This window comes from Lissotriton helveticus, chromosome 3_1 (assembly GCF_964261635.1).
Source record: "Lissotriton helveticus chromosome 3_1, aLisHel1.1, whole genome shotgun sequence".
Classification (NCBI taxonomy): domain Eukaryota; kingdom Metazoa; phylum Chordata; class Amphibia; order Caudata; family Salamandridae; genus Lissotriton; species Lissotriton helveticus.
This window is the reverse complement of record NC_136061.1, coordinates 616,841,264-616,867,430: the sequence shown is the minus strand read 5'-3', so window position 1 is coordinate 616,867,430 and position 26,167 is coordinate 616,841,264. Positions and strand designations below refer to the sequence as shown.

General features: G+C 42.8%; 1 protein-coding gene across 1 annotated transcript in view; it reads left to right on the top strand.

The window, feature by feature from the left end:
- Positions 1–26,167, top strand: part of ABCA12 (ATP binding cassette subfamily A member 12) — a 644,885-nt gene that overhangs the window by 464,687 nt on the left and 154,031 nt on the right. Inside the window, exons 31-37 of the mRNA XM_078680598.1 lie at positions 6,115–6,270; positions 8,515–8,710; positions 10,401–10,619; positions 19,326–19,522; positions 20,169–20,326; positions 21,603–21,839; positions 23,289–23,427. Of these exons, the coding sequence (XP_078536724.1) occupies positions 6,115–6,270; positions 8,515–8,710; positions 10,401–10,619; positions 19,326–19,522; positions 20,169–20,326; positions 21,603–21,839; positions 23,289–23,427 (1,302 nt within the window). The remainder of the gene's footprint in view (positions 1–6,114; positions 6,271–8,514; positions 8,711–10,400; positions 10,620–19,325; positions 19,523–20,168; positions 20,327–21,602; positions 21,840–23,288; positions 23,428–26,167) is intronic.

Here is a 26,167-nt window from a genome sequence, read left to right as displayed (position 1 = left end):
AAAGTAATTATCGGGATTTCGAACAAGATTCTTTTGTGGATCGGTAACCAGTGAAGTACCTCCAGAGCAGCTGATGCAGATGATTTTCTTGGCCATTTTAGTACTAGTCGTGTCGCAGCGTGTTGGACCATCTGAAGTTTATGTAGGACTGATTTATTAGCGCCTGCATAGAGGCTGTTGCAGTAGTCAATTCTAGATGTAATTAACTGTGTTCGCAGGAGGGGGTTGTCGGCCAGCCACCTTAGATTGGGGCACAAATCATTCCATCTCCCCAACGGCATGATTTCAGTTTTTTCGGAGTTGCATCTCAGATGATTGTCTTCCATCCAATGAAAAACCGCAGTGAGACATTGACGGAGTTTTCTTCAGCTAATGTGGTGTTTTTGTCTAAGACCAGGATTAGCTGCGTATCGCTCGCATATGAGATGGTCTCGATGTTAAAGGACAATATCAAGCTGGCGGGTGGAGACGGTGGCAGAGTCTCCATACCGCTTGCTGGCCAAGGACTACTCGTAAGCTGTTGTATATAGAGGTAGCGAGACACAGCGAGAAGCGGGAATTTTACCGCATTTTAAAATTGAATGTAAATAACATTTTGTGTATTTTAAAATTGAGTGACAGAAAAATCCGCATTGCCTCGCACTTGCACCGCATCAATCACTAGCTTTAGGATACTTTCCTCGGCACAACTCAGGCACTGGTATCCGCCTACCACCTCCCGTTCTGGCAAGGGGGAAGCAGGCTTTTACACCACTTCCGGTTCCACTAGGAGCGGTTAGCGCTCTAGTGGTTCTACGCAGGGATACTTAGGCGGAGCACCGGAAGAGCTCGCTGCGGGTGGAGACGGTGGCAGAGTCTCCATACCGCTTGCTGGCCAAGGACTACTCGTAAGCTGTTGTATATAGAGGTAGCGAGACACAGCGAGAAGCGGGAATTTTACCGCATTTTAAAATTGAATGTAAATAACATTTTGTGTATTTTAAAATTGAGTGACAGAAAAATCCGCATTGCCTCGCACTTGCACCGCATCAATCACTAGCTTTAGGATACTTTCCTCGGCACAACTCAGGCACTGGTATCCGCCTACCACCTCCCGTTCTGGCAAGGGGGAAGCAGGCTTTTACACCACTTCCGGTTCCACTAGGAGCGGTTAGCGCTCTAGTGGTTCTACGCAGGGCTACTTAGCCCTCGCACCTCCCTGAGCGCGCAGCGATCGCGCGCAGCCCCGCCGAAGACCCGCCAAAGAGCTGCCCGTCTGCGCCCGTCCGCGACTGGACGGGGCCAGGGGCTATCCTCTTTGTCCTGTTACTATGGACATCCCACCGACCTCCCCTCCTATCAGGTATTCATCGTATGATCTCATGGCGCTGCAACCCAAGGGCAAACATAGATGCACAAATAAATCTCTAAGATGTCCTGAGGCTCCCCTTTCCTGCATCAAATGCGGTTTTCAAGCTACTCACTCCTACATCATTGCTGGACGGCCCATAGATAGTATAGATTCCCTGGGAGGCTGGAAAAGTTTTCTGTTAAATGTCAGATCACTCCCTAAACACCATATACAACTATGGGACACTATTCACAGCATTCAGCCCGAGATATGTTTCTTGACAGAAACATGGTTAAAACCCCACACTATCCCTGCTATCACCTTAGGGATACCTATGGGGTATAAAATTCTTCGTCAAGACCGCCCTGAGAAGGTAGGAGGCGGGACCGCTATCATATATAGAGACACACTGACCATCAGAGTCCTAGAACAAGTGATGCTACCGACCATGGAAGTATTAATTTTCCACTTAAAAATCAGTCCCAAAGTACACTGGAAAGGAGCTCTAGTCTACCGTCCGCCTGGACCCAATGCTGGGTTCTCCCTCGCCCTCACCGAATTGTTAGCCCCCCACATGAAAGCTAACGGGAATTTTATCTTACTTGGAGATTTTAACTTTCACATCGACATTGATGATCACCCTGATACAAAAGTATTCCTTGCAGATCTAGCTCTTTTAGGTCTATATCCTAGAAACAGTGGACCCACTCATTCGGGTGGTCACACTTTGGATTTGATTTTTACTACCCATCCCAATGTTCACTGCCACCCCCCTAAGCATATTTCCTGGTCTGACCACCTAATGATAGACTTCTCTCTACCATACTTATCCAATTCCACAAATTGCCCTGCCATCCAGTTCACTAATCGTAGACCATGGCATAAAATCACTCCTGCCAGGCTTACACAAACATGGAAACAGCCCATATTCTCCAACTCCGACAACATCCATACTGCTCTCTCAAAGTTTAACTCCTCATTAACGACAGCAATTGACACCCTGGCTCCTCAGAAAAATGTAAAAAAAAACACCATAGCTAAAAGGGAGGCATGGTATACTGAGGACCTTAAGATAGAAAAGCAGGGATGCAGAAAACTGGAGAAACTTTGGAGACGGACAGGCAATGGGGAAGACAAGAACCGCTATTTGACGGCTATGACCTCCTATTACAAAAATATAAAAAAAGCTAGAAAAATAAGCCTAACCACTCAAATTGCTGAGGCAGGCAATTCTACAAGAGAGCTATTTAAAATTATTCAGACCTTCACCAATCCTGTAATGTGTGAGAGCCCAGATACCTTCACTCAAGTCCTATGCGATGAAATATCCCAGTTCTTTGAGGACAAAATAGAAGGGATATATAAGAAAATTACTGCAGTCTCAGGTCCTTTGGAAATGGAGGCCTTTGATACTCCCCCAATAGTGACCTCTGGGAAAACTTTTCATGCAATCCCTGAAATAACCATTAAAGACTTAACTGCACTTGTCAATCGAATAAAGACTGACTCTCCCACTGATCTGATACCTGCCAAACTTATCTCCCCTTTGAGCGAAATATTAGGACTCCCTATTCAGAAACTGCTCAATCTTTCCTTTGCTGAGGGACAACTTCCACAATCATGGAAGGAAGCGGTAGTGAATCCCATACGCAAAAATTCCACCCTGCCCTGGTCAGAACTCTCCAACCTCCGCCCGATTTCTCTCCTTCCTTTCATCAGCAAACTGGCAGAGAAACACGTCAATACCATCCTCTCCAGTTTTATCGAGGCGACAGGGGGCCTGGACCAATCTCAATCTGGGTTCAGGCCCAACCACAGCACTGAATCAGCCCTCCTCTCTGTGACAGATAAGATCAAAATGTCGCAGGACAGAGGTGGCTCCATGATTCTAGTGCTGTTGGACCTGTCCGCAGCCTTTGATACCGTGTCCCACAACATCCTTCTCAGCCGTTTGCAGGGAGTAGGAATTCGAGGCTCTGCACTATCATGGTTGGAGAGTTTTCTTTCCGGGAGATCACAATCTATCAGCCTGGGCCCCTTTCGTTCCATCTCAAGGGTGCTCACGAAGGGGGTGCCACAGGGCTCATGTCTTAGCCCAACACTGTTCAATGTGTATGTGGCCCCCCTTGCTGAGATTGTGCGGAAATATGGGTTCATACCGGTTTCCTATGCAGATGACACCCAGCTCCTCTACCCTTTCAATTCCCTTGGCCCCAAAGTCAAGGAGAACTTTGCTGAGGGTATGAGGGCAGTGTCACATTGGATGGCTGTGAACTGCCTCCAATGTAATGTGACAAAAACGGAGGTCATGCTCTTTGGCAAAGCGAGTCTTCTCTGGTCCCCAGACTGGTGGCCAATAGATCTGGGCCCAGTACCTACATCCAAACCCCATGTAAAAAATCTAGGGGTGAAATTAGACCAAAAGCTGACCATGAAGGAACATACCAACTACATCGCAGGGCTGTGTTTCCACACCATCGGCCTACTTAGACGTGTCTTCCCGTATCTCCCTGCCATCTATAGGAAGACACTTGTACAGGCCCTGGTGACTAGTCGTCTGGACTACTGTAACGGCCTGCTGACGTTAGCAAACGCAGATGCTGTAGGCCGTTTGCAGGTAGTCCAGAACACAGCAGCAAGACTGATTATGAGTGCACCAGCCAGGACTCCCTCTAAACCCCTGCTGAAGGAACTGCACTGGCTTCCCATACGGCAGCGTATCAACTTTAAGATATGCTGCACGGTTCACAAATGTCTTTACGGAGCAAGCCCTAAATATCTGTCTCAATCCCTTGAGCTGTATCAGCCCAGCAGGTCTCTCCGCTCTAGCAACCAAGCCCTTCTTAAGCCCCCTGCAACTAAGAAATACAGACAAGGAGATCGTGCTTTCTCCGCGGTTGGACCTGCTTTATGGAACAAACTTCCCATTGATGTTAGATTGACTACCAACCACCTGTCTTTTAGAAAGACACTAAAGACTCTTCTCTATCAAGAAGCATTCCTGTCTAGTTAACTCCTATGATACACTACCTGTCGTTCTATAGCTGGCAAAGCGCGGAGATACCCTTACGGGATTGATTCCAGCGCTATAGAAGAAATTAAATAAATAAATGGGGCCATATAGATATTAAAAATGCACTGGACTTAGAATGGACCCTTGTGGGACCCCCGGAGAGCAGAGGCTTTTCTGCTGACTGGCACTCCAAGGGTGATGACTTGCCTACGGTTCTAAAAGAACAATTTTAAACAGGCCAGGGCAAGATGATTAATGCCATTGGATTTGAGGCGGTTAAGGAGGATGTCATGTGAGACCATACCTAAAGCGGCTGATAGGTCTAATAGGACCAACACAGTGTTCCTTCCCTGGTCCATGGCGGCTTTAAGGGATTCAGCTGTGTACAGGAGGGCTGATTCTGTGGAATGCTGTGGCCTAAAACCGGATTGATTTGGGTGTAGGATATTTGCTCCTTCCAGGGACTGCTACCAGGGCATCAGATATTCACCTAGGGCGGGTTAGAGTTCTTTTATGATTCCACAAAAAATATTTATACATCGAATTTGAGTTATGTGGATTTTTTAGTTCCCAAGCATATCATCTCACCAGCTTCCTGGGAAAAATATGCGAGCTCCAAGTCTATCAGCCGCCCTTTCCATGTGAATATGCATGGTATGCTAGGGTTATGAGGACAAACAAGGGTGAAAAAGAGTTATGCTGAACAGCAGTCCATTCCAAGAGTGCCCTGTTGCTCTTAGAAGAAGTCACTTCTTTCTAGGTGTAGGCACAATTTTGCTTTTCTATCCCTAGCAAGCTTGTTTCATCGATCAAGAAATTCACAATTGTTTAAGACGATTTCAGAAAGTCCTGGGTCTGTCCTTGTCGACCAACTCATCTGGTCTTTTCAACACTAAAAGGGAACAATCTTAAAATACATTAGAGACCCCCCACACTCTTCTTCCTGGCACGAAGCCCACCTGCCTTCTTTTGTGTCTGTTCTTATCTGGTGAAGGACATGGTCGCTTCTCTGTCTTCTATGAGATGAATGATCAAAAATACGAACTTCTGAGTTTCTGACCCACGATCTCTTTCATATCCCATTGCACAACACTGTGTAAATGTGGATACATTTGTAATTAGAAGCTAGAAATTAAGAAGGTATCATTATCGTAATTTGTGGGGGCAGTGAAAGGACAGCAACATAATCTATTATGGACCACTGGATGCCTCAAGTCAAGCAACAGTGGCATGCGTCGACAGAAAGAGCGTGTGCATTAGGTGCAAAAAAGTTAGGAATATTCTAGATTCAAGAATATTGCCTTATCTTGAAGAAATAAATCAAAATTTTGCTCCAAGTTTCCCATCTAAGTATTGATTAACACGTATTTTTATTTTTGTTTGTAGGTGAATTAAATGAAATATTAAAATATTTATGTATTTTTATGATCTGTACTTGTTTATGTATATGTGTGTATTATTTTGAGGTTCACCTCACACATGTTGCTTAGGCAGGAGTTCTCTACTTCCAGTTGTAATGCAGTGGGAGTCTACAGATGTCGAAAAGTTAAAAACAATTTTTTAATCCACATGAGCCAAGTGTGTGAATATATAGTGATCTTGCAGCTTAGGCTGGCCTGATAGTAAGGATATCATGTTCTCAAATAGTGGTATGCATGTTCACTCTCAAGACAAAGCATGCAATCCCCAACTGCTTATTTATTGTAGTCTTTCTCTGTTGTTCTGGTAAGATATGATCTACTTACATGTGGTGTATGTGTTTGGTTTACAGGGAGATACGGCATAGGCTCTCCGTGGTACTTCCCATTCCTGCCTTCCTTCTGGAAAGAATGCTGCGGTCTTTCATCTGTCTGCACCAGGAAGAAGTCAAGCGGGTTGATGGTCACCAACCTCATGGCTGAGAGTGCCATGTCCCGTGAGAAGAAGGGTACAGTGCATATGTATCCTCTGTCTTCTTGCCTTCGATCTCTGTTGACAAGCTAAGAGTGCCATGTCCCGTGAGAAGAAGGGTACGGTGCATATGTATCCTCTGTCTGCTTGCCTTCAATCTGTGTTGACAAGCTAAGAGTGCCATGTCCCGTCAGAAGAAGGGGACAGTGCATGTCTATCCTCTGTCTTCTTGCCTTCGGTGTTGACAAACATCATGGCTGAGAGTGTCATGTCCTGTGAGAAGAAGGGTATGGTGCATGTCTATCCTCTGTCTTCTTGCCTTCAATCTGTGTTCACAAACATCATGGATAAGAATGGCATGTTTTTTCTGAAGAAGGGTACGGTGCATGTCTATCCTCTGTCTTCTTGCCTTTGGATCTCTGTTCACAAACATCATGGCTGAGAGTGCCATGTTCTTTCTGAAGAAGTGTACGGTGCATGTCTATCCTCTGTCTTCTTGCCTTCAATCTGTGTTCACAAACATCATGGATAAGAATGGCATGTTTTTTCTGAAGAAGGGTACAGTGCATGTCTATCCTCTGTCTTCTTGCCTTTGGATCTCTGTTCACAAACATCATGGCTGAGAGTGCCATGTTCTTTCTGAAGAAGGGTACGGTGCATGTCTATCCTCTGTCTTCTTGCCTTCAATCTGTGTTCACAAACACCATGGATAAGAATGGCATGTTCTTTCTGAAGAAGGGTACGGTGCATGTCTATCCTCTGTCTTCTTGCCTTTGGATCTCTGTTCACAAACATCATGGCTGAGAGTGCCATGTTCTTTCCGAAGAAGGGTACGATGAATGTCTATCCTCTGTGTCTCTTGCCTTCAATCTGTGTTGACAAACATCGTGGCTGAGAGTGCCATGTTCTTTCCGAAGAAGGGTACGGTGCATGTCTATCCTCAGTCTTCTTGCCTTCGATCTGTGTTGACAAACATCGTGGCTGAGAGTGCCATGTTCTTTCCGAAGAAGGGTACGGTGCATGTCTATCCTCAGTCTTCTTGCCTTCGATCTGTGTTGACAAACATCGTGGCTGAGAGTGCCATGTTCTTTCCGAAGAAGGATAAGGGGCATGTCTATCCTCTGTCTTCTTGCCTTCGATCTGTGTTGACAAACATCATGGCTCAGAGTGCCATGTTCTTTCCAAAGAAGGGTACGGTGCATGTCTATCCTCTGTCTTCTTGCCTTCGATCTGTGTTGACAAACATCGTGGCTGAGAGTGCTATGTTCTTTCCGAAGAAGGGTACAGTGCATGTCTATCCTCTGTCTTCTTGCCTTCGATCTGTGTTGACAAACATCATGGCTGAGAGCGCCATGTTCTTTCCGTAGAAAGGTACGGTGAATGTCTACCCTCTGTCTTCTTGCCTTCGATCTGTGTTGACAAACATCGTGGCTGAGAGTGCCATGTTCTTTCAGAAGAAGGGCATTGGGGCTGTCTATCCTCTGTCTTCTCACCTTCGTTCTGTATTGTTTCAGGGCTCAAAATTATTTCAAACATTAGATTCTGCTTTGAAGTGTTCTCAGTTAGACCCAGCTTTCCTCCAAGGTCCTCCAACGATGCCATGTTGGAGATGCCATTGGCTAATCGCAGCCCCTTCAGGCTGAGTGAACAGGGGCTCACAATGTGTCCCCATTATGCACTGCAGTTTTGTCTCTCTTGGGTATTTGCAATAACAACATGGATCCAACATCACAGGTGAAAAACCAGGAACCCACCTCCCAGCTGGACAGACAAGTACAGATATGAAACGTTTCTCAGTACTGTTTGCTATAACATTCCCATCACCGTTAGTACACAACTGTCACCTCTATGCATGTCTCTTGGGAGAGGTAAGAGTAAGAATGTTATCTAAAATGCCCTCTCACCTTTCTGAGCAGATTTGATTAACATTCGTGCCAATACCCAGGGCCACTGAAATTATACCGCAGAGTTCACTAAATTATGTAGCAAATGACTCGCCATAACATAACACATTCTGGACAGCATTATGTTGCTATTTTGTCATTTATACACACATGCAGCAGATCGTGGATTATGTGGCAAGTGAGAATCCTGTGGTGATGCCTCACTCGCTAGATGCAAGTGGGAGAAGCTTTCACTAAGGAGGACCTTGGGCCTCAGGGCTCTCAGACAAAGTCATAACTCTACAGAAGATTAAAACCCTCACTGACTCGAGAACTCGAAGCATTTCATACTGAGTTAAGGCGCACTGTCGCTGACATCCCCTTCTGTCCTTTTCAAGGTGCCGAGTCGGCTCCGTCGGATCTGTCTCCGGTCTTTGAACCCGAGCCCCATGGCTTGGTTGCAGGTGTGTCCCTCCATGGGCTGACCAAGATCTTCAATTCTAAGGAAGCCGTCAGCAACTTGAACATGAACTTTTACGAAGGCCATATCACCGCACTCCTTGGACATAACGGTGCTGGGAAGACAACCACCATGTAAGTATCCGTGGGATGTAAGTATCCGTGGGAGAGGCAAACATGGCTGACTCCTCCAAGAGGCTTAACTGTTGTTACCCTGGACTGTAGCCTGTTCAAAAAGAATGGAAGAAGGCAGGAGCGGCCCATGCAGGTAAGAGCGGTGAGGCAGGGCGGGGGTGGGGGGGAAGGGGGACTTGAAAGACGACGATCAGGGAAAATTAAATAAATATGTAATGTTCCCCTCGTCATCGTTTGTTGAATCCAACCTGCCCCAACCACCCCCACTCCACCCCATCGCTCTTACCTGTATGGGCCGCTCCTGAAGAAGGGGGTTTATCTTTGATACTAGTGGGTAGTGTAACAATGCCTCATGTCAGAATCTGCAGCTTCAATTTAGAAATCTAAACGTGGTTAATAAAAAAAGGGTCGTTTCTGTCATGGTGACAACTTGTCTTTCAGTTTCAACACTGTATAATTTGAGACATGCATTAAGCTAGCTATGTACAGGCACGTTTCATTAGACTCAAAGAAAGGTAATACATTTAAAAAAAAGATGTGCTTGTGTGTATGTTGTGACGTTATGTTATGGTGTATGATTTGTTATGTAATGTTATGGTATGGTATGGTATGTCACATAACGTATATGCTATATATAATGTGATATGGTATATGATATTTAATGTTGTATTATAGCTCATATCTTATAACTTACTACATATTATTTGCTATGTGTTATATCTTGTCCCTTATGTGTTACATATTCTATGTTATACTTTATATCTCCAGGCATATGAGAATGTTGTTTATATTATATCATTTTGGTATAGGGCAGTGTTCACAACTTCTATCGCCAGTTGGCACCCTTTGGTGACTCTGTATTTTTATTGTTAAAGGCTAGTTATAGGTTATCTATTGCAATGGTTTCTGGATGGGGGGGGGGGGGGGGGGGGGGAGGTGTCCCTTACTAAGATTCCAGGAATTATGAGTTTACAAACATGACAGAGTATAACATGTTCGTCAAACTCTCTGTGTGCCTGAGCTATTTAGTGTCACCTGGACCATCAGCTTTCCGTCATGGTTACCCCAGTTGACTCTGTAGATGAAAAGCGTATTCTGACAGCCTGACAGAGGTGCGCTGTTGGACCACAATGCAGCTCTATTTAGGGCTGATGGTCAGATGTCCATTTTTCTGCCCATCACTGCCAGGGAACTACCTGACAGTGATGAACAGAGACATAAAAATAAAAAAGAATGACCCCACCGCCCCCGCAAGTAGGCAAAAACTCCTTGAGTGTTGGAGTCATTAGTTATTTGTTTTTTTTACTGCCAGCTTGAGTGTTTGTTTTTGAAAAGCAACAAACTGATGGAAGACCATCAAGAGACAGCAACCATTCACCCTACCTTTTTTACCTTCAGAGGAACCGCTCTTCTTATGGCATAGCGATCATCGCTGGCGGCGATCTCGAAATTTGGCAAGTAGTAGTCCATAAGGGTGGCTGGTGTAATGTCTAGATGTATTATGTCTAATTTCTCAGGCTTGCCGAATCAGGAATGTGTTGGGCTTCAGAGCCTATTCAATCAACGCACCCAAGTTCCATTTTGCCATAACTCTGTGTTTAAGCCCAGGCGAGCAAAACTGATGATTAGTTTCTTGGATTTTGAATCAGATTCACCTATTTCATCACATCTACCCTACTTGTTCCAACAGCTCTATGCTGACAGGCCTCTTCAGCGCCACATCAGGGACCATCAATGTGTACGGGGAGGACATCCACACCCACCTGGACCACATCAGGAAGAGTATGGGGGTCTGCATGCAGTATGACGTGCTGTTTTCTCACCTTACCTGCAAAGAACACCTACTGCTTTATGGCGCTATCAAGGCGCCACAGTGGGACAAGCGACGACTACATGATGAAGTAAAGAGGTAGGTTGGGTGTTCCCTGAGAGGCTGGTTTGAGTGTGACCTCATCCGCATGCATATTGCTCTGTTTTTAGCTCCTTGATCCCCATGGGCTAAGTTAGCGCTTTAAAAGTTGTATATTCATTCATTCATTCATAGGATTTGAGCGGGAAACATCCTTTAGAACGAAACTTTCACAACGCGGTACCATTACCACGCAGGTTTTACAACGCAAGTTGTTACAACGACTTGCGCTGGAGGGCGCTGTAGGATAGGGAATAGTTTAATTTACTATCCAACACCTTCCCTACTATCCACAGGGACTGGAGTTGGAATAGTAAATTAAGCTATTCACTATCCAGCGCCCCCCAACGCAAGTCATTGTAATGACTTGCGTTGTAAAACCTGCGTGGTAACGGTAAGCGTTGTGAAAGCACGCGTTGTACCATCATACATCCGATTTGAGCACAGGGAGGAGAAAATACACATGTATGGTGTCAATATACCTAAGTAAAAGTGTAAGTGGTCCACTTAAACAATACTGAAAAGAGAGGGGGGCATATTAGTATATGGTGATTTAGATAAGGGATTTGTGGATTCCCTTTTGTAATGTAAGTTATTGTGTCCATTTATTTGAGTCTTGACTGGAGAACTGTGTCCAGTTCTCAGGGCACTGCTTCTATGTTGTGTATTGTGTCTCAGGCCTCGACTATGCGGTGTGTATAATTGCAGCCATTGCCATCTAATGTGTAATTGTATGTCCAGTTCTGTAGAACAGACAAGGACAAAAGTAAATTTGAGACAGCTTGGAGGCAGGTCACAAACACAAAGCATGGTTTAAATCACATGGCCTGAGAGGAGATGTTCAAGATGCTAAGCGAAGATAGTAAATAAGTAAATACCTGTTAGGAGGGTACTCACACCTGTGTTAGCATTTTTGTATTTTAGGTGAGTTTTACACCCAGCATTTTATAAGATATCACCTAAAGAGGCCACTCGCTTACATGCATATACTCAACTACCATGATGTAAAGATGTGTCTCTAATGTTATGCAGAACAAGGTGGATGAAGTGTAGACATTTTATTGTCATCAGAGAATGAAGCAGCTGCCAGGGATGTAATAAGATAGCACTGCTAATATAATAGAAAGCATTAGTTTAGAACAAAATCTGTTATTTTGCTTGGTGTTTGGACTTTCCTTACCAATGAGTGACTCTCAATCCGCTGTCTTTGGACACCATTCCATCAGTGACAACAGTGCTCGCTCGTTCACACTTTCTGCCACATTCCTTAGCATATTCTTACCGTATACCTCTGTAATAGGAGTTAACCCCTGGCTGCGTGCAGCAGGACACTGACCTTTTGTTCTACTTTAACCATTAAAGCATAAGTTTCGGACCCTCTCGCTTTTCTTAGGCTAACACTCACAACAGTGGAAAACTTGCAGACACTCTTGATGTTGTTCCCTACCATCTGCCAAACATCAGAGCTTTTTCCATTTCTTACCACGTTGCTCAGCTAAGAGCACTTAGAGGCCCTTTTGACATGCAGACTTTTGTTATCACAACTTTGTCTCCTGGTTTCACATAGACTTGAGCAACACCTGTTTTTCTGTCATGATAGCTTTGATTGCATCATTTCCATTATTTTGAACCTTAACAAAGTGTCCACACCAGACACAACACAGAGGATAGTCATCTGCCCCTCATGAAATAAAGGAGATTCTTTCCAAACAGAATGTGGCATAGTGCTTTGGGTCCAGGGTATTCTGCAAATCAGACTTAGCTGCCATAGCCACTGTATACACTACTTAAAGATTTGATTAATGCTCTCTGCCAAGCCATTGACTTGTGTGTGATACAATGCAGTACACTTGTGCCGAATACCAGTGGCCAACAAAGAATATCTAATTTCCTGCGATGTGAATGGTACTCCATTATCACTGACAACCACTGCTGGATACCCCTCCCTAACATTTTTTCAAGAATGCAATGACATTACGGGTGCTTCATGAATAACCTCCTTTCAATCCACTTGGATTAACAATCAGTTAACATCACAAAAATACCTCATCTCTTACTTAAACCTAGACAACAGGCCCAAAAAATCAATACCCAATATGTGTCAGAGCTTATTCAGAAAAAAAACAAGTGGCTGGAGTGAAGCTTTAACAGTGGGAATGTGCTTATCAGCATTACAACATTCAACGCAACTCTGAACAAGAGTAGCCACATCAGAGTCCATGCCTGGCTGTGAAAATGTCTGCCTCAGCCTTTTCTTAGTTGAAACTCTTCCTATATGATCAGCATGGCATTGGCAAGTTTATTTAATTCTTAACATTGTTGGAGGAGCCAACTTCTAATTTTGACACAGCAAAGTTCCTCTTTCAGTTTCCAATAAGACCACAAACGTGCCACCAGGCACCCTTTCTTAGGCCAGCCTTTCTATACATTTTAAAAACAATTCAATCCTCACAACAGGTGCTTGAAACTAAAATAGGTGAGTTTGGGGTTGATTGTGTACTTCTGAGGCAGAATCTTTGCAAGACTATGGGCCGTATAACTGCCGTGTCACTCTGGAAGACACATTTCAAGAACTTCACCGGACTGACCAGAAATTGAAATGATCGGTGGGGGAAATGGCAGCTCGGTTTGTAGATGCAGATGGCCGTTCAAGATGAAACAATCTCCGCTTTGTGGGCTTCCCTGCACCTAGAGCACCACTTAGAATCTTGCCCACTATATATCCTGCCAGTGGATTTACTCGAGGCCCTACCTAGACCTATGAGCACCTGTTTCCTGAATTAGCGAGCTAGAGATCTTCTGAATGGTTAGAAATCAAAATGAGGTGTCATATGACTTCCAGTAGTTCTTCACCTTCCCAGACTATACTAAACTGGTACAGAAACATCGGAAATCTTATGAGCAAGTGAACCAAAAACTCAGTGCCTCAAAATGTGACCATCCTGACCAAGTCTGGGAGAGGGTGGAGGAGCAGATAGCTGCGCTTTGCCCACAGTGCTCACAACATCAACGGAATTATGGGCCAGACAATTAAGAGGGAGCTGTCACCAAACCCCCAGGGCTCTAGAAGAAGGTTGATAATGGGAGAAGCTCAGAAACTAAATAAACTGATAAAGACAGGCGAGAACGGGAAACATCCTTTACAACGCAACTTTTACCACACATTGCTTTTACATCGCAACTTTTACAACGCAAACCATTACAACGCATTGCGCTGGGGGGCGCTCTAGGATAGGGAAAAGATTTAATTTACTATCCAACACCTTCCCTACTATCCACGGGGACTGGAGTTGGAATAGTAAATTAAACTATTCACTATCCAGCATCCCAAAGTGCTATGCGTTGTAAAGGAATGCGTTGTAAAACTTGCGATGTAAAAGCATGCGTGGTAAAAGCATGCGTTGTAATGTCATACATCCGGCGAGAACACATCAGTCCCTGTGCAAAGTGAGACTCTCTGGAACACTTTAGACTAAACTGCCAACTAACAAAGTAATGGGTTTATACCAGTTCTTTTGTTTAAAGCTGTCAGTTTATAGGTCCATATTTAGGATGTTCTTTATTTGGTGACAGATGTTTCTAGCTAAGAAGTATGGGGTGGGGAGTGGTTGTGCTATAGTTAAATTGAAGGTAGTTAGTAAGGCAGAAAAGGGATTCATAGCCAGACCAGCAATAGGTAGATGTAAGTTTGCCATAGATCATGAGCAGTGCCCTGGAAAAATATAAAGTACTGATTTGGAATGTCAGTGGCCTCCTTGCTTAGATCAAGCGGGGGCAGTCAAAGCTTATACCAAATATTTTGCACCAGAGATTCTGTCGCTACAAGAAGCACATTGATGGATAATAGATGTGGCTTTCTGAGATGACATGGTTATACTCGAGCAGTGGTTCTTGACATTTTGACTTCTGTGGATTCCTACTTCATTATTACTGGAACCCCCATTGAATCATTACTGGAAGCCGAGGTCCTCCACCTAAGGATTTTTGATGGTTTGAACTGCAAAACTTACACAAAATCTACAGAAACAAACATTCATCAAACAAATACACAAATGAATGGATATTTTATTTAATTTAATACCAGCAAATATAAAACTATCAAACATTTTATTTTAATAGGAATGCTTGAGCTTTTCTAAATTCCATTGTTCATACTATATTCTGTTTGATGCACCTGCACTGCTCCCACATATCAATCTGAGGATACTAACTTAATTTTTCAGCTTCCAATTTCAGATTCCTTCACATTTACAGAACGTTTACAATTTTTCAATTGTACATTTTGCTTCTTCATTCATATCAACTTTATCTATTAATTTTATAAAATTTTCTAAGCAGTTAGGGAGCCCCGAGTAGGCTTCTCAGATTTCCAGGGGTCCCCGGACCACAAGTTAAGAACCACTGTTCTAGAGTATTCCATTATGGATTCACTGGAAGCTCCTGGGTATCAGCTAGTTTGCTGCACAAGTCCTTCCCCCTGGTGATTCTAAGGCGCATTTGGATGTGTTGATCAGATATTTTATAACTGAAGGAATACTTGAGGTTGCCCCATAAACAATGGGAGGTATCTATGTTGCCCTAGCACTAGTAGGCAATACCCTGTGGGCTGTCACAAAGGTTTTGCTTAGCTCCCTTTTGGGTATGTTTATTACAGTACGACTGGAATGGCATTTTGAACTAGTTCCTTGATGTTGACGGTCTTGCCCCTCCCACTAGATTGTTTGTCTGGGTAAGTGGGCTAACTCTATAGTTTTAGGGGATGTGTGACATCATGAGCACCTGAACAAGAGCCAATACACACATTGCTCGACCTCGCAAACCTTCTACTCTAGATTGTATTACTTAGTGCTATCGCAGGTTCTCGCATACTACCCAGATGCCTGTCGAACTACGCATCAGTGGAAATATGTTTCTCTCGGCACCATGAAGTCCACAAGGTGTTTGGCGTCTTCATGATACGATTAAAGAATACTTTAATATTTCCTTGACGTTATCCCTCTTTACCCATTGAGAGACCTTTAAATCAATGTTCAAAACAGGGCATTCTCATTTGTGCGGGGTAAGGAAAGGGACAGCAAGCAGGAGATCGCTGAATATGGAAACCAAATTATAACACTGGAGCAGCGCTCTGTTGTGAGGCGGACACATGAGTTGGAAAAGGTTCAGCTTCAGTTGCTCGTAAGCAAAAATTCATGGAAACAGCTAAAATGGACTAGATAAAGTCCCAGAGCAGAATTTATAGTTTATTTAGAGGGAGCAGACAGTCAGTATAATCCCTGCAATACAGAAGGACAAATAATTGTTGATTGAAATTGCAGAGGTTTTTGCAAACTACCATAGATACATAATTCATGCACTTGGAAGTGATGAACTTTATTGCTAACAACTAAATTGTTAGGACACTTTGGGGAGGAACACGAGGGGTTGGAACAGCCACTCTCCCTTGAGGAAGTTCAGAAGGCTGTGATTGAGCTATCCCCTGGAAAACCTTTTGTCCCTAACAGTGTAGCGTTAAAGTTTTTGTTAAATTTGCATGTCTATTCTTATCGTGCTGGCTGGTACTTTTTGACGAGGCAGTGCAGACGGCCTCTCTACCAAGAAATCTCCGAGAAGCAACAATCGCAATTATTATTAAACCCAATAAGCCACCAGAAGAGTGTGTGTCCTACCTGCCCATCTTGTTACTTAATTTGGAAACCAAGCTCTTGGCGAAGATACTGACCTTTAGATGGATGTACGATGGTACAACGCGATCAAAATGATCTCGGTATATCACAGCGCATCTTTTACAATGCAAGTCGTTACCACGACTTGGGCTGTAGGGTGCTGGACTTAGGAATAGTAAGATTTACTATTCCAACTCCAGCCTACGTACAGTAGGGAAGGTGTTGGAATAATAAATCTACTACTGCCTAGTTTAGAGCGCCCTCCAGCGCAAGTCGTGGTAACGACTTGCGTTGTAAAAGACGCGTCGTAATGGCACCGCGGTGTTTTGACCGCGGTGTAAAGGTTGTAGACCCCTTTAGATAGGTCAAGGTGATACGGACGCTGGTGCGTGAGGACCAGAAAGGCTTCATGCCTGGCAAAGTTACAAGACATTGCATATGTTGAATAGATGAGGTTGTGTCTAGGGTGTCTTGCCTGCACAGTTCGGCTGCAGTACTCCTTGTGGACTACAAGTAGACCTTTAATATGATTTTTTGGCTCTTTATATTCCAGTCCATCAGAAAATGTATATAGCCGCACAGTTTCTGAGCTTTGCAAGGGCTCGCTATGATTCCTGAATGGCAGAGGTGAGAGTAAACAGAGTGCTGTCCCCCCTGTTTCGTATAGGACAGGATGCCCATCAAGGATGTCCCCTCTCTCCTCTCCCCCTCACTCTGGTCATCAAGCCTTTGGTGAATTGAATCAGGAGGGATGCACATATTGATGATTTACTGGCCAAACGGAAGAAATAACAGAATGTTCTTATACACATGTCAGTAAATTGAAATAAGCCTACTTACATTCAAATATTAGGCTCGCCCCACAACAACCGCTGGCCACCACACTACAAGTGGCAGTATATCGATTTGAATATTGGGAGTCGATGGTCACCCAGGAATACAATTTGCCTGGGATCGAAATGTAGTCCTCCTGCTCTGAAGTGCTCGGGAGGAGCTTGAGGGGAGGCTCTCTCAGCCCATCTCCATGATGGAAAGGGCAGCGCGGCATAAAATGTTTGCAATTCCACGATTCATGATTTCCAGGGTCTCATTTCAAAAGTGCTCCCTACTAGCATTTGAGGGTGGTTTAGGAGTGCCCAACCTTAGCCTTTACAAGTGGGGAGGTGGGGGTCGGATAGTCTCAATACGGGACTGGCTCTTTGGAGACAGGCAAAATTCAACCCATGGCCTGGAACTAGAGGTCATGGACAAAACTGAGGTAGAACAACTCTTATATGGTTGCCTTCCCCATGGTCGGTCCTTAACTAACCACAGTATTCTGTTGATGGGACGCCCAGCAGCGCATTAAGTAGTTAAACAAAAATGGACTCGCCTGACACCTTTATGGGTTGGAACCAGCCTTGCACAGGTGTTACTGTTGTTCAGTTTCAGGCCATGGGTTCTCATTGGGATTTCATGCCAGAGAGACATTTAGGACTAGAAACAGATGAATTCCTTTCAGTTAGCAGTGGAGTTTCAATTACTTAAGTTACCATTCTTTTAGTATCTTCAGCCCTGCCATGTCCTAGCCATATACAAGGAGTAACTAAGGGAGGTCGCCTATTGTAATCCATTGGAGGTGAAGCAAGTGCCTGAACCTTTGGGTCGCAAGAAAATAGTAAGACTACATAGATCTGTAATCATCAATACCCCTGACCTAATTGCAAGAACACATGCAGCCTGAGAAAAATATGGGAGAGGCTTAGAAGAAGAGGAAAGGCAAGAGGCTACAATGGCCTCTATGGTGCTAATTATCCAATCCAATCTTAGATTAATTCAGTTAACTATTGCCATAATGCCTTTTACAGCCCAGAACGAATAGGGAAGATGAAAGGAGTTATCAGCCGTCTTTGTGTTATGTGCTAAGAGGTGAAAGCCACCGTATATCATGTGATATGTGTGCGCTAACACATTCAGAGTTACTGGCAAAGAATATATGAGTCACTAGCAGAGATCATAGACACCCCATCTGTCCCAGATCCCAAGGTGGCATTACTGGGGATTATAGATGGCTAGGCATGCACATGCGCGTAGAGAACATTGCAGGGGTGAGTTTCATGGTGGCAAAAAGGGACAATGCCAAATGTTGGCGAAGTAAAAGTCTGCTCCCGATAAGAGACTGTTACAGAGGAATGACCTACTGTGGTGCCGTAGAAAGAATGGTTTACAAATGGAGGGGTTGTGCTCACAAACCTCAGAGGATTTGGGGCTGGCGGCTTTATAGTCAGTCTTGAATGTAATTGGCTCAATGATATTTCACATGCTAAGCAATCACAGACTGGTAGCGATGCATTGGTATGTTGCTTTGTTAAAAGATCCCTGATTACCTTCCGGTTTTATGTTTGTATTTGTGGTGTACGTAAAAAAAATCAATAAAGAGATACATACAAAAGAGAATTTTGTCCTTTTTTCAGACCAGAAGGCTGCTTACAGTGGACCACTTTGTAGAATAAATGGAGAGGGCTGAAGGGTTGGCTATAAAAAGTATGGGAAGGCTGAGGGACAAATACAGACTGCACTCCTCATTGCAAGAAAAAATAAAGTGAATAAAAAGTCAACATGTTTGAGGGTTCACTCCAGGACTTATATAATCCTGACTCTTTGAGTGTATCAGATGTAACTTTTCAACTTCAGTGACTTCAAACATACATTTAAACTCATCTTATGTGTAGATGGCATCTATAGAATTGTTTGTTTTTGTTTGAAATTGCTGGATTTCAGTTAAAGCTGGTATGAGACTTGAAATTATTCTGTGGTTTTACTTGAAATCATTGAAACAAAAGTGGATCATTTGCAATAAAATCACGAGAAATAAAAACTGCAAAATCTACACTTAGATGTGCAGATAACTGGGTTAAGCAAGTGGCTGAGGTTTTCCCATTAATATGTTAATTTTCATGTAATCAGGTGTGACCTGCCTTCAAGTTTTTGGCTGTGGTCTGTAGTTGATGTTCTCACATGTCTGAATATTTGCTGTCTCTCTCCATTCCACTCTCTGCAGGACTTTGAAAGACACTGGGTTATACAGCCATAGGCGTAAAGCAGTCCGAAGCCTTTCTGGTGGGATGAAACGGAAACTGTCCATCTGCATAGCCCTGATCGGAGGGTCGCGAGTCATCATCTTGGATGAGCCAACATCAGGGGTGGACCCTTGCTCTCGCAGAGCCATCTGGGAAATTATATCCAAAAACAAGCATGGTAGGCATTAGTGGAAAGGTCAGCTGTTAAGATTCGGTTGTGACTGTCAGTGTTAATTCATCATTGTAGTTTAATCTATTCTCAGGTGGAGTGGAAATTTGAGAGAATGTCTGACAAACTAGGTCTCTGAAGGGTCTGTGTGGTTGAGTTAGAGTAATTTACTTGACTGCCCACGGTCTTATGTTGTAAGAAAATACTACCAGGAGTAGGTATCGCACAGAAAAGTGGAGTAATCTAATGATGAGGCATGGTCTTGGTCATCTAATGTAAGAGTATCAGGATGTTTACCTCTGCTAACTTGTTTCTGATTGATAGAGGAGCATACAGAAGAGATTTGGCTCTATAGAAGGCGCAGGTTAGTGGATGAAGGTGTGGTCTCCTGACCATTGAGCACTGATAGAGAAAGTGTGGCCTTGGGGTACGAGATGTTAGATAGTGGCAGAATAAGTTTGGTGTGTTGGAGGGAGCTTTGACTTAGTGAGGTTGAGGAGCAGTAGCCTGGACAGAAGAGGTGTTGCCCGGCATTGAATGTCTTTGGCTTGTGCATGGAGGTGTGAATAGCACTTCAGACCAAGATATGGAACCAGAACTCTCCCAATAATAAACTAATGATCATCTCGAATTTTCACATCATCTATTTCTTTAGAGAAAACCATAATTCTTTCCACGCACCACCTGGATGAGGCTGAAGTATTGAGCGATCGAATAGCGTTCTTGGAAAATGGTGGACTCAAGTGCTGTGGAAGCCCCTTCTTCCTGAAGGAGAAATTTGGAGAAGGGTACCACCTGACACTCACAAAGAAGGTAACCCCTCTTTTGTATAAATTATGATCAGACATGTCTCCCATTTTCGCATGTGAGGTGCTTGTGTAGCTCCAAGCATGAAATAGGTTTCTACAAAAGCTAAGTTGTCAGTAAGCTGTACTGAGGAAACCGGCAGTGTTTGCTTGTTCATCCCTGTGCTGAATGTATGGTTGGATACATTGGTGGCATTACTGTTCTACATGAATGTTCAAAGTATGACCTAGTCGAAAATAAGAATTATGTGGTGCTTGAAACTGGCATGTGACTAGCTCTTCCCCAGCCTGCTCAGCTCTTCAAAAGCACTTGCATTATAAAAAGTCTACCAGTTATTCCTTAAAGTTGGTAACCTAGAAGGAGATGGTACTGGTTTGAGATCGACAAGAGGAGTGGACAGTGGTCAGGCTTCACAAATCTGTTAGTTCTGTCTCTACTAGTGCAAACAGGCCATTAGGCTTGACTATATAAATAGCAGTCAGCGGTGCCGATCGAAGCTGAAAAATAGCATGTTCTAGGAGGACATTGAAAGAATATCACGTGCCCCAGCTAAAGTAAAGGCTAGTGTAGTGCCAAGAAAGCCTTCGCTGGCCAGAGCTGGAAAGTGGAAGAGACCCGCAGGAATAAATCCTTTCTTGGGTTGGAATGGGGTTGTATAGCTCATAGTATAGTCTTTATATTATGAAGAAATTGAGAGATTTACATTAATGCACTTTCAGGCTGTGGGAGCTGGTACAGATAATATTAAATATACAGTTCTAATAGTCTGGGTAGGAGTTGATAATGGATCAGTTGACTATTGATCTTTTAATAAATAGTGATAGAAGATGTTTGCTACAATGTAGGCAGTGATTGCATACGTTTATTAATTTTCAGATCAGGGCATAGTGTTTTATCATGAAGTACAAGCTCGCAAGCAAGTTCATGTTTTTGTGTTTGTCTGAAGATGCTGGAGTAGATTTTAGAAAGGGGGTACTAAGGTTTTTTGAAGCATGTCAATGTGCAGTGTGCAGAACGACACGAGTGATTGGGCGCAAAAAGTTGAGGGTCTCTGAGAAAGTCATAGGGGCTCAAATGTAATTCCTAACCAGGGTGAGGACTGAAATTAGGAAGGAATAGTTGAACTCTCTGTCTGTAGTCAACGAATAGCACCTCATCTCCCTCATTGCCACTCTTGTCTCTCCAGCAAAGGTGAACTTGTTATTCAGTATTAAATTCCTTCCACTGGTGCTATCTGTAACTAAACATAGTAAAATCAGCCTGTGAATGCTTCTCTTTCCAGTATAAAGACAGAGACACAGATCAACATTGCAACACAGAAGCAGTGACCGCTCTCATCCAGTCGCATATACCTGAGGCCTACCTCAAGGAGGATATAGGAGAAGAGCTGGTGTATATACTACCTCCATTCAATGCAGGCATCTCTGCTGCCTACCTGTCCCTTCTCAGAGCCCTGGACACTGGTCTGGATGGGCTGCACATCGGCTGCTATGGCATTTCGGACACCACCGTGGAGGAGGTAGGACTCTCACCTAACTTCCGCTTGCCAATCAAAAGGCTGACTCCACGTATTTCTTGGGAAGACTTGAGTCTCTCCTTCTCTTGCTCCGCTTAGAATGTGTGAAAGGTCTTATTTTTCAGTGTTTGACTCTGTTCCAGTTATCTTTCTCATCGCATGACTTTCAATTAAGAAATGAAAGCATAACATTTGCCCAACTCTAAATCAGTTACTGTAACTTTAATATATAATCTGAAGTAGAATAGAGTTAGATTCTTTTTGAGAGAAATTAAGCATTGATTAATAGACGAATTAGACCTGATCACTGGAGTTCCTCACAGTGTCTTGTAGATGTCAAGAGTTTTCATTGTCATCGGAGGATCCCGCTCAGGTGAGTCTAGAAAGTAAACCAAGAGGCAGTTGAAACCTAAAGAAGGCGGTGGGAAAGAATACATTTTTGTTACAATAATATGTTGTTCTATAGATCCTAAACACTTATGCAATTATATGATTCCCTTGGGAACTCCTTCGTAGATATAAAGCGCCTCAAAGAAGTGCTGTCATGCCGATAAAGTAGGCAGAAGGAACTTTGCATTTTTATTTTTAATGTGAGGTCTTTCTTTGCATTATTTTTACATTTATAATTCTAACATCAGGTAGTATTACACGTCTCTTAAGCCTGGCAGAGCCCCTGCTGCCTTTTGGCTCAACCCTGACACCACCTTGGCTAACATTTTGATTCTGAAAGAGATTTGGCAACAGAGCACGTACAGTTGGGAGTAGGTGTAGTGAGTACATTGTTGGAGTGTCAAGAGATACGGACTCCTTGCTGAAACCCCTATTTTATGCCAGTTTTACCACTTTCCATCCCTTGAAAGATGCTCTGTTTTCTCTCCACTTGATCTCTAATTAGTTCTCCAAATGAGAATTTCTGGAAGCCTCATTGTTTTGAATATAAATGTATACACATACATACAAAGTGTGAATATGTTGTTAGGATGTATTAATTTGAAATGTAGAAAAAAACATAGAGAGTAATATAAAGCACAAAGGGGGATATACACCACAGTCTAGAAAACGATATAGTCCAATACCTTCGTTCTATGTCCTATATTGGGTTGTCTCACCACTCTGCCTCCTGCTTTCACCATTTAGAAAATTCAGAAAAAATCTGATCTGTCTATGTTACCTTGAAATTTCATGGATAGAGCATTATGCTAGCCTTCGTCACGTATTCAGCCGTGGAAAGGCGGCAATGCTTATCAATCATAAGCATATGGTTACATTTTTTAATGCAGTCCTAAAAAATAGGCTAAGCTTGTTTCCTAAGGCCTTCTACTGTGACTTTAGCATAAGATGGTACCATGGGTCAATCGATAAAACTGGTATTAGTAAACTCTAACATGTTTGGCAATGTTCTAGTTTCGAAAGTAATGCACCTGATTGTCTGTACTCCCACCCTTCCTTCAGGTCTTCTTGAAACTCACAGAAGGATTAGATTTTGATGAAAATGCATGGTCCAGGACTAAAATGGTGGTGCCCATTGGTGGTACAGATGATCTGATGTTGCACGATGAATCCTCCACAAGCAGCTACAGCTTTAGAGATGGTAATATGATACCTTTCCCCCTGTTGCTTCACTCAGTTCTCTTTAATCCACACAACATCCTGCTCCCCTACTGTACCCAGAACGCGCTGCCTCCACATCTCACCTCAGCCCATATGACCACTGCACCATCTATAAACATTGTGATATTTCTCTGACATAAATTTGGAGTTTGTTTGCAGAACTTTGCTTGCCTAAAATCTCTGCTTCTGCATTGTCTTGGGGGAATATTGTGGTGGGTGGTGATTAAGGTTATATATGTAAGGTCATGGGAAATGTTCCTCTTCTACTACACATTTGTATGTATTTTTTACTAACTGTGCCACTGACTTTATTTGGTATTGACCATTTAATGAAAACACTTTTAGAGACAGATTCTGCGTCTCATTATTTGAGAACAAAGTAAAAGATTTGTTTTTGAATCTGGCTCCCACAGGTTTCTTATATTAACCTTGTGTGGTTTTCTTCTTACCCCATATGCTCCTGAGACTTCCATCACTTGAGACTTTGGAGTCTCCAGTACCCACGTAGATAAAGATAAGAGCATTTATTTTTGCTTCATCACCACCCAAAACAGGAAACGGGAGGAGAACAATAGTCATGCATTCTGTGGCAGAGGCAAGCTTCACAGTCCTCCCCCACCCCCACTTGCAACTTTTATACTTGCCTTTTATCTGCTTCTTTAAGATTTTAAATGTAAGTTTTGATTGTACAATTAGATTTGGATTGTTCGCAACTTTCTGTAATTTCATCAAGGTCAAACATGAGATTTTACTTCTTTTTTTATTTATTTATTTATTTATTTTATTTTTTATTTTTTATTGAAAGTTCATGACAATCCTGACATAGACTTGGATAGAGCTATCCTTATGGATAAAAGGTTCCTACGCTCCTCAAATCTAAGAGCACAGCACTTTAAGACTCTCTTTAACCTATACTATACACCGGCAAAACTGTATGAATGGGGAAAGAGAGCGGATAACAACTGTCCTAGATGTGGAAACGGGCCTGCTGATGCTCTACATATGTTTTGCAGTTGTGGGAAATTAGGGCCTATTAAAAAGGAAATCGAAAAGTTCTTAGAGGGGCTGCTAGCTGTCAAAATAGACCTATCCCCTACACTTTTAATAATCGGGTGTGACGCCAAATTGGGTTTAAGTATAGAGTCTGAGGCACTTGTTTTTATATCAACAGCTGTTTTTAGAATATTAATTGCTGCTGCATGGAGGGATGTTGAGGCCCCAACCTTCCAAATGTGGATGTGTAGGATGCTCGGGATCCATAACATCGAGTCAGAGCTGTATGCCCTAAAGGGAGCGAAATCCAGGGAAATGGGACTAAGGATCTGGGCGCCCGAGGCATTATGGAGGCGGTAAAAAAAAAAATGGGGGTCTATAGTTCTTCTAACACCTATGTTGATATTATTAAACATATTTATTGTATTTATGGCCTTATGTTTTAACAGCTGAGCTTTTATTATGTGTATTTTTTTTTTTTTGTGCAAAGGTATATACCCAGGCAGACTTAACAAACAAGGTCTGGCTTTTCTTTAAAACATATTATACATTATACAAAAAACACACACAAAACCATAGAAATGGCGCAAAGAACTGTAATGATATCAAAATTAATCTTTAATTTTGCTTAAAAAATGAATAAATACATATAGATAAGTATACATGATATACCTAGTAAAAGCTAAAAAATTATTGATATACTCCTTTTTTATAAGAATCACAAGATTTCATCAACAATTATCAGTAAAAAATACATATTCCTGATTCAGGCGGACTTGGCTGTATCTGTCTACGCGTTTCGACAATCTATTCTGTCTTCCTCAGGACAAATGAATATTCAGCCATTGTTCTAAAAATCTTTATGTTTTCGACATACTAAAAAACTCTATTGGAGGGAGTGAGGCACCTTTCTTCGATTTTTGGAGTAGGTATGTGAAATCTGTTCAGATGAAATTCACTTCTCCCATCTCACTTCTACCTCCTACTTTCAATGATGCTCCTGGTAGTTTTCTTTAAAATTCTTAAAAAAGCAGTCCAATCCTCAATGTAGATATTGAGTGATCCTGTACATTTTTTATATATGCGTACTGTTTAAGTTCCTCGCAAATGACGGACCGTAGGAGTTGTTAGGGAGCACACCAGCGTGATGGGCGTAGTTCTTAGATTGCCTTGACAGATCTTTGAGGTTTTAGTAAGATGATTACAATTTACTACGTTTTTTTCGTTTTCTTGGTTCCTCAAACTCGGCGGTTACGCTGGGCGGGGTCGATGGCTTGTTTAAGAAACAAATTCTGTCGGCTCGTTTTACCGCTTCGATGTTCACAACGCGTGTGGTCCCGTCAGTGGTTCGTGCAGAAAAGAAGGATTGTAATCATCTTACTAAAACCTCATTATTGGATTGGACTGCTTTTTTAAGAATTTTAAAGAAAACTACCAGGAGGATCATTGAAAGTAGGAGGTAGAAGTGAGATGGAGCAGTGAATTTCATCTGAACAGATTTCACATACCTACTCCAAAAATTGAAGAAAGGTGCCTCACTCCCTCCAATAGAGTTTTTTAGTATGTCGAAAACATAAAGATTTTTAGAACAATGGCTGAATATTCATTTGTCCTGAGGAAGACAGAATAGATTGTCGAAACGCGTAGACAGATACAGCCAAGTCCGCCTGAATCAGGAATATGTATTTTTTACTGATAATTGTTGATGAAATCTTGTGATTCTTATA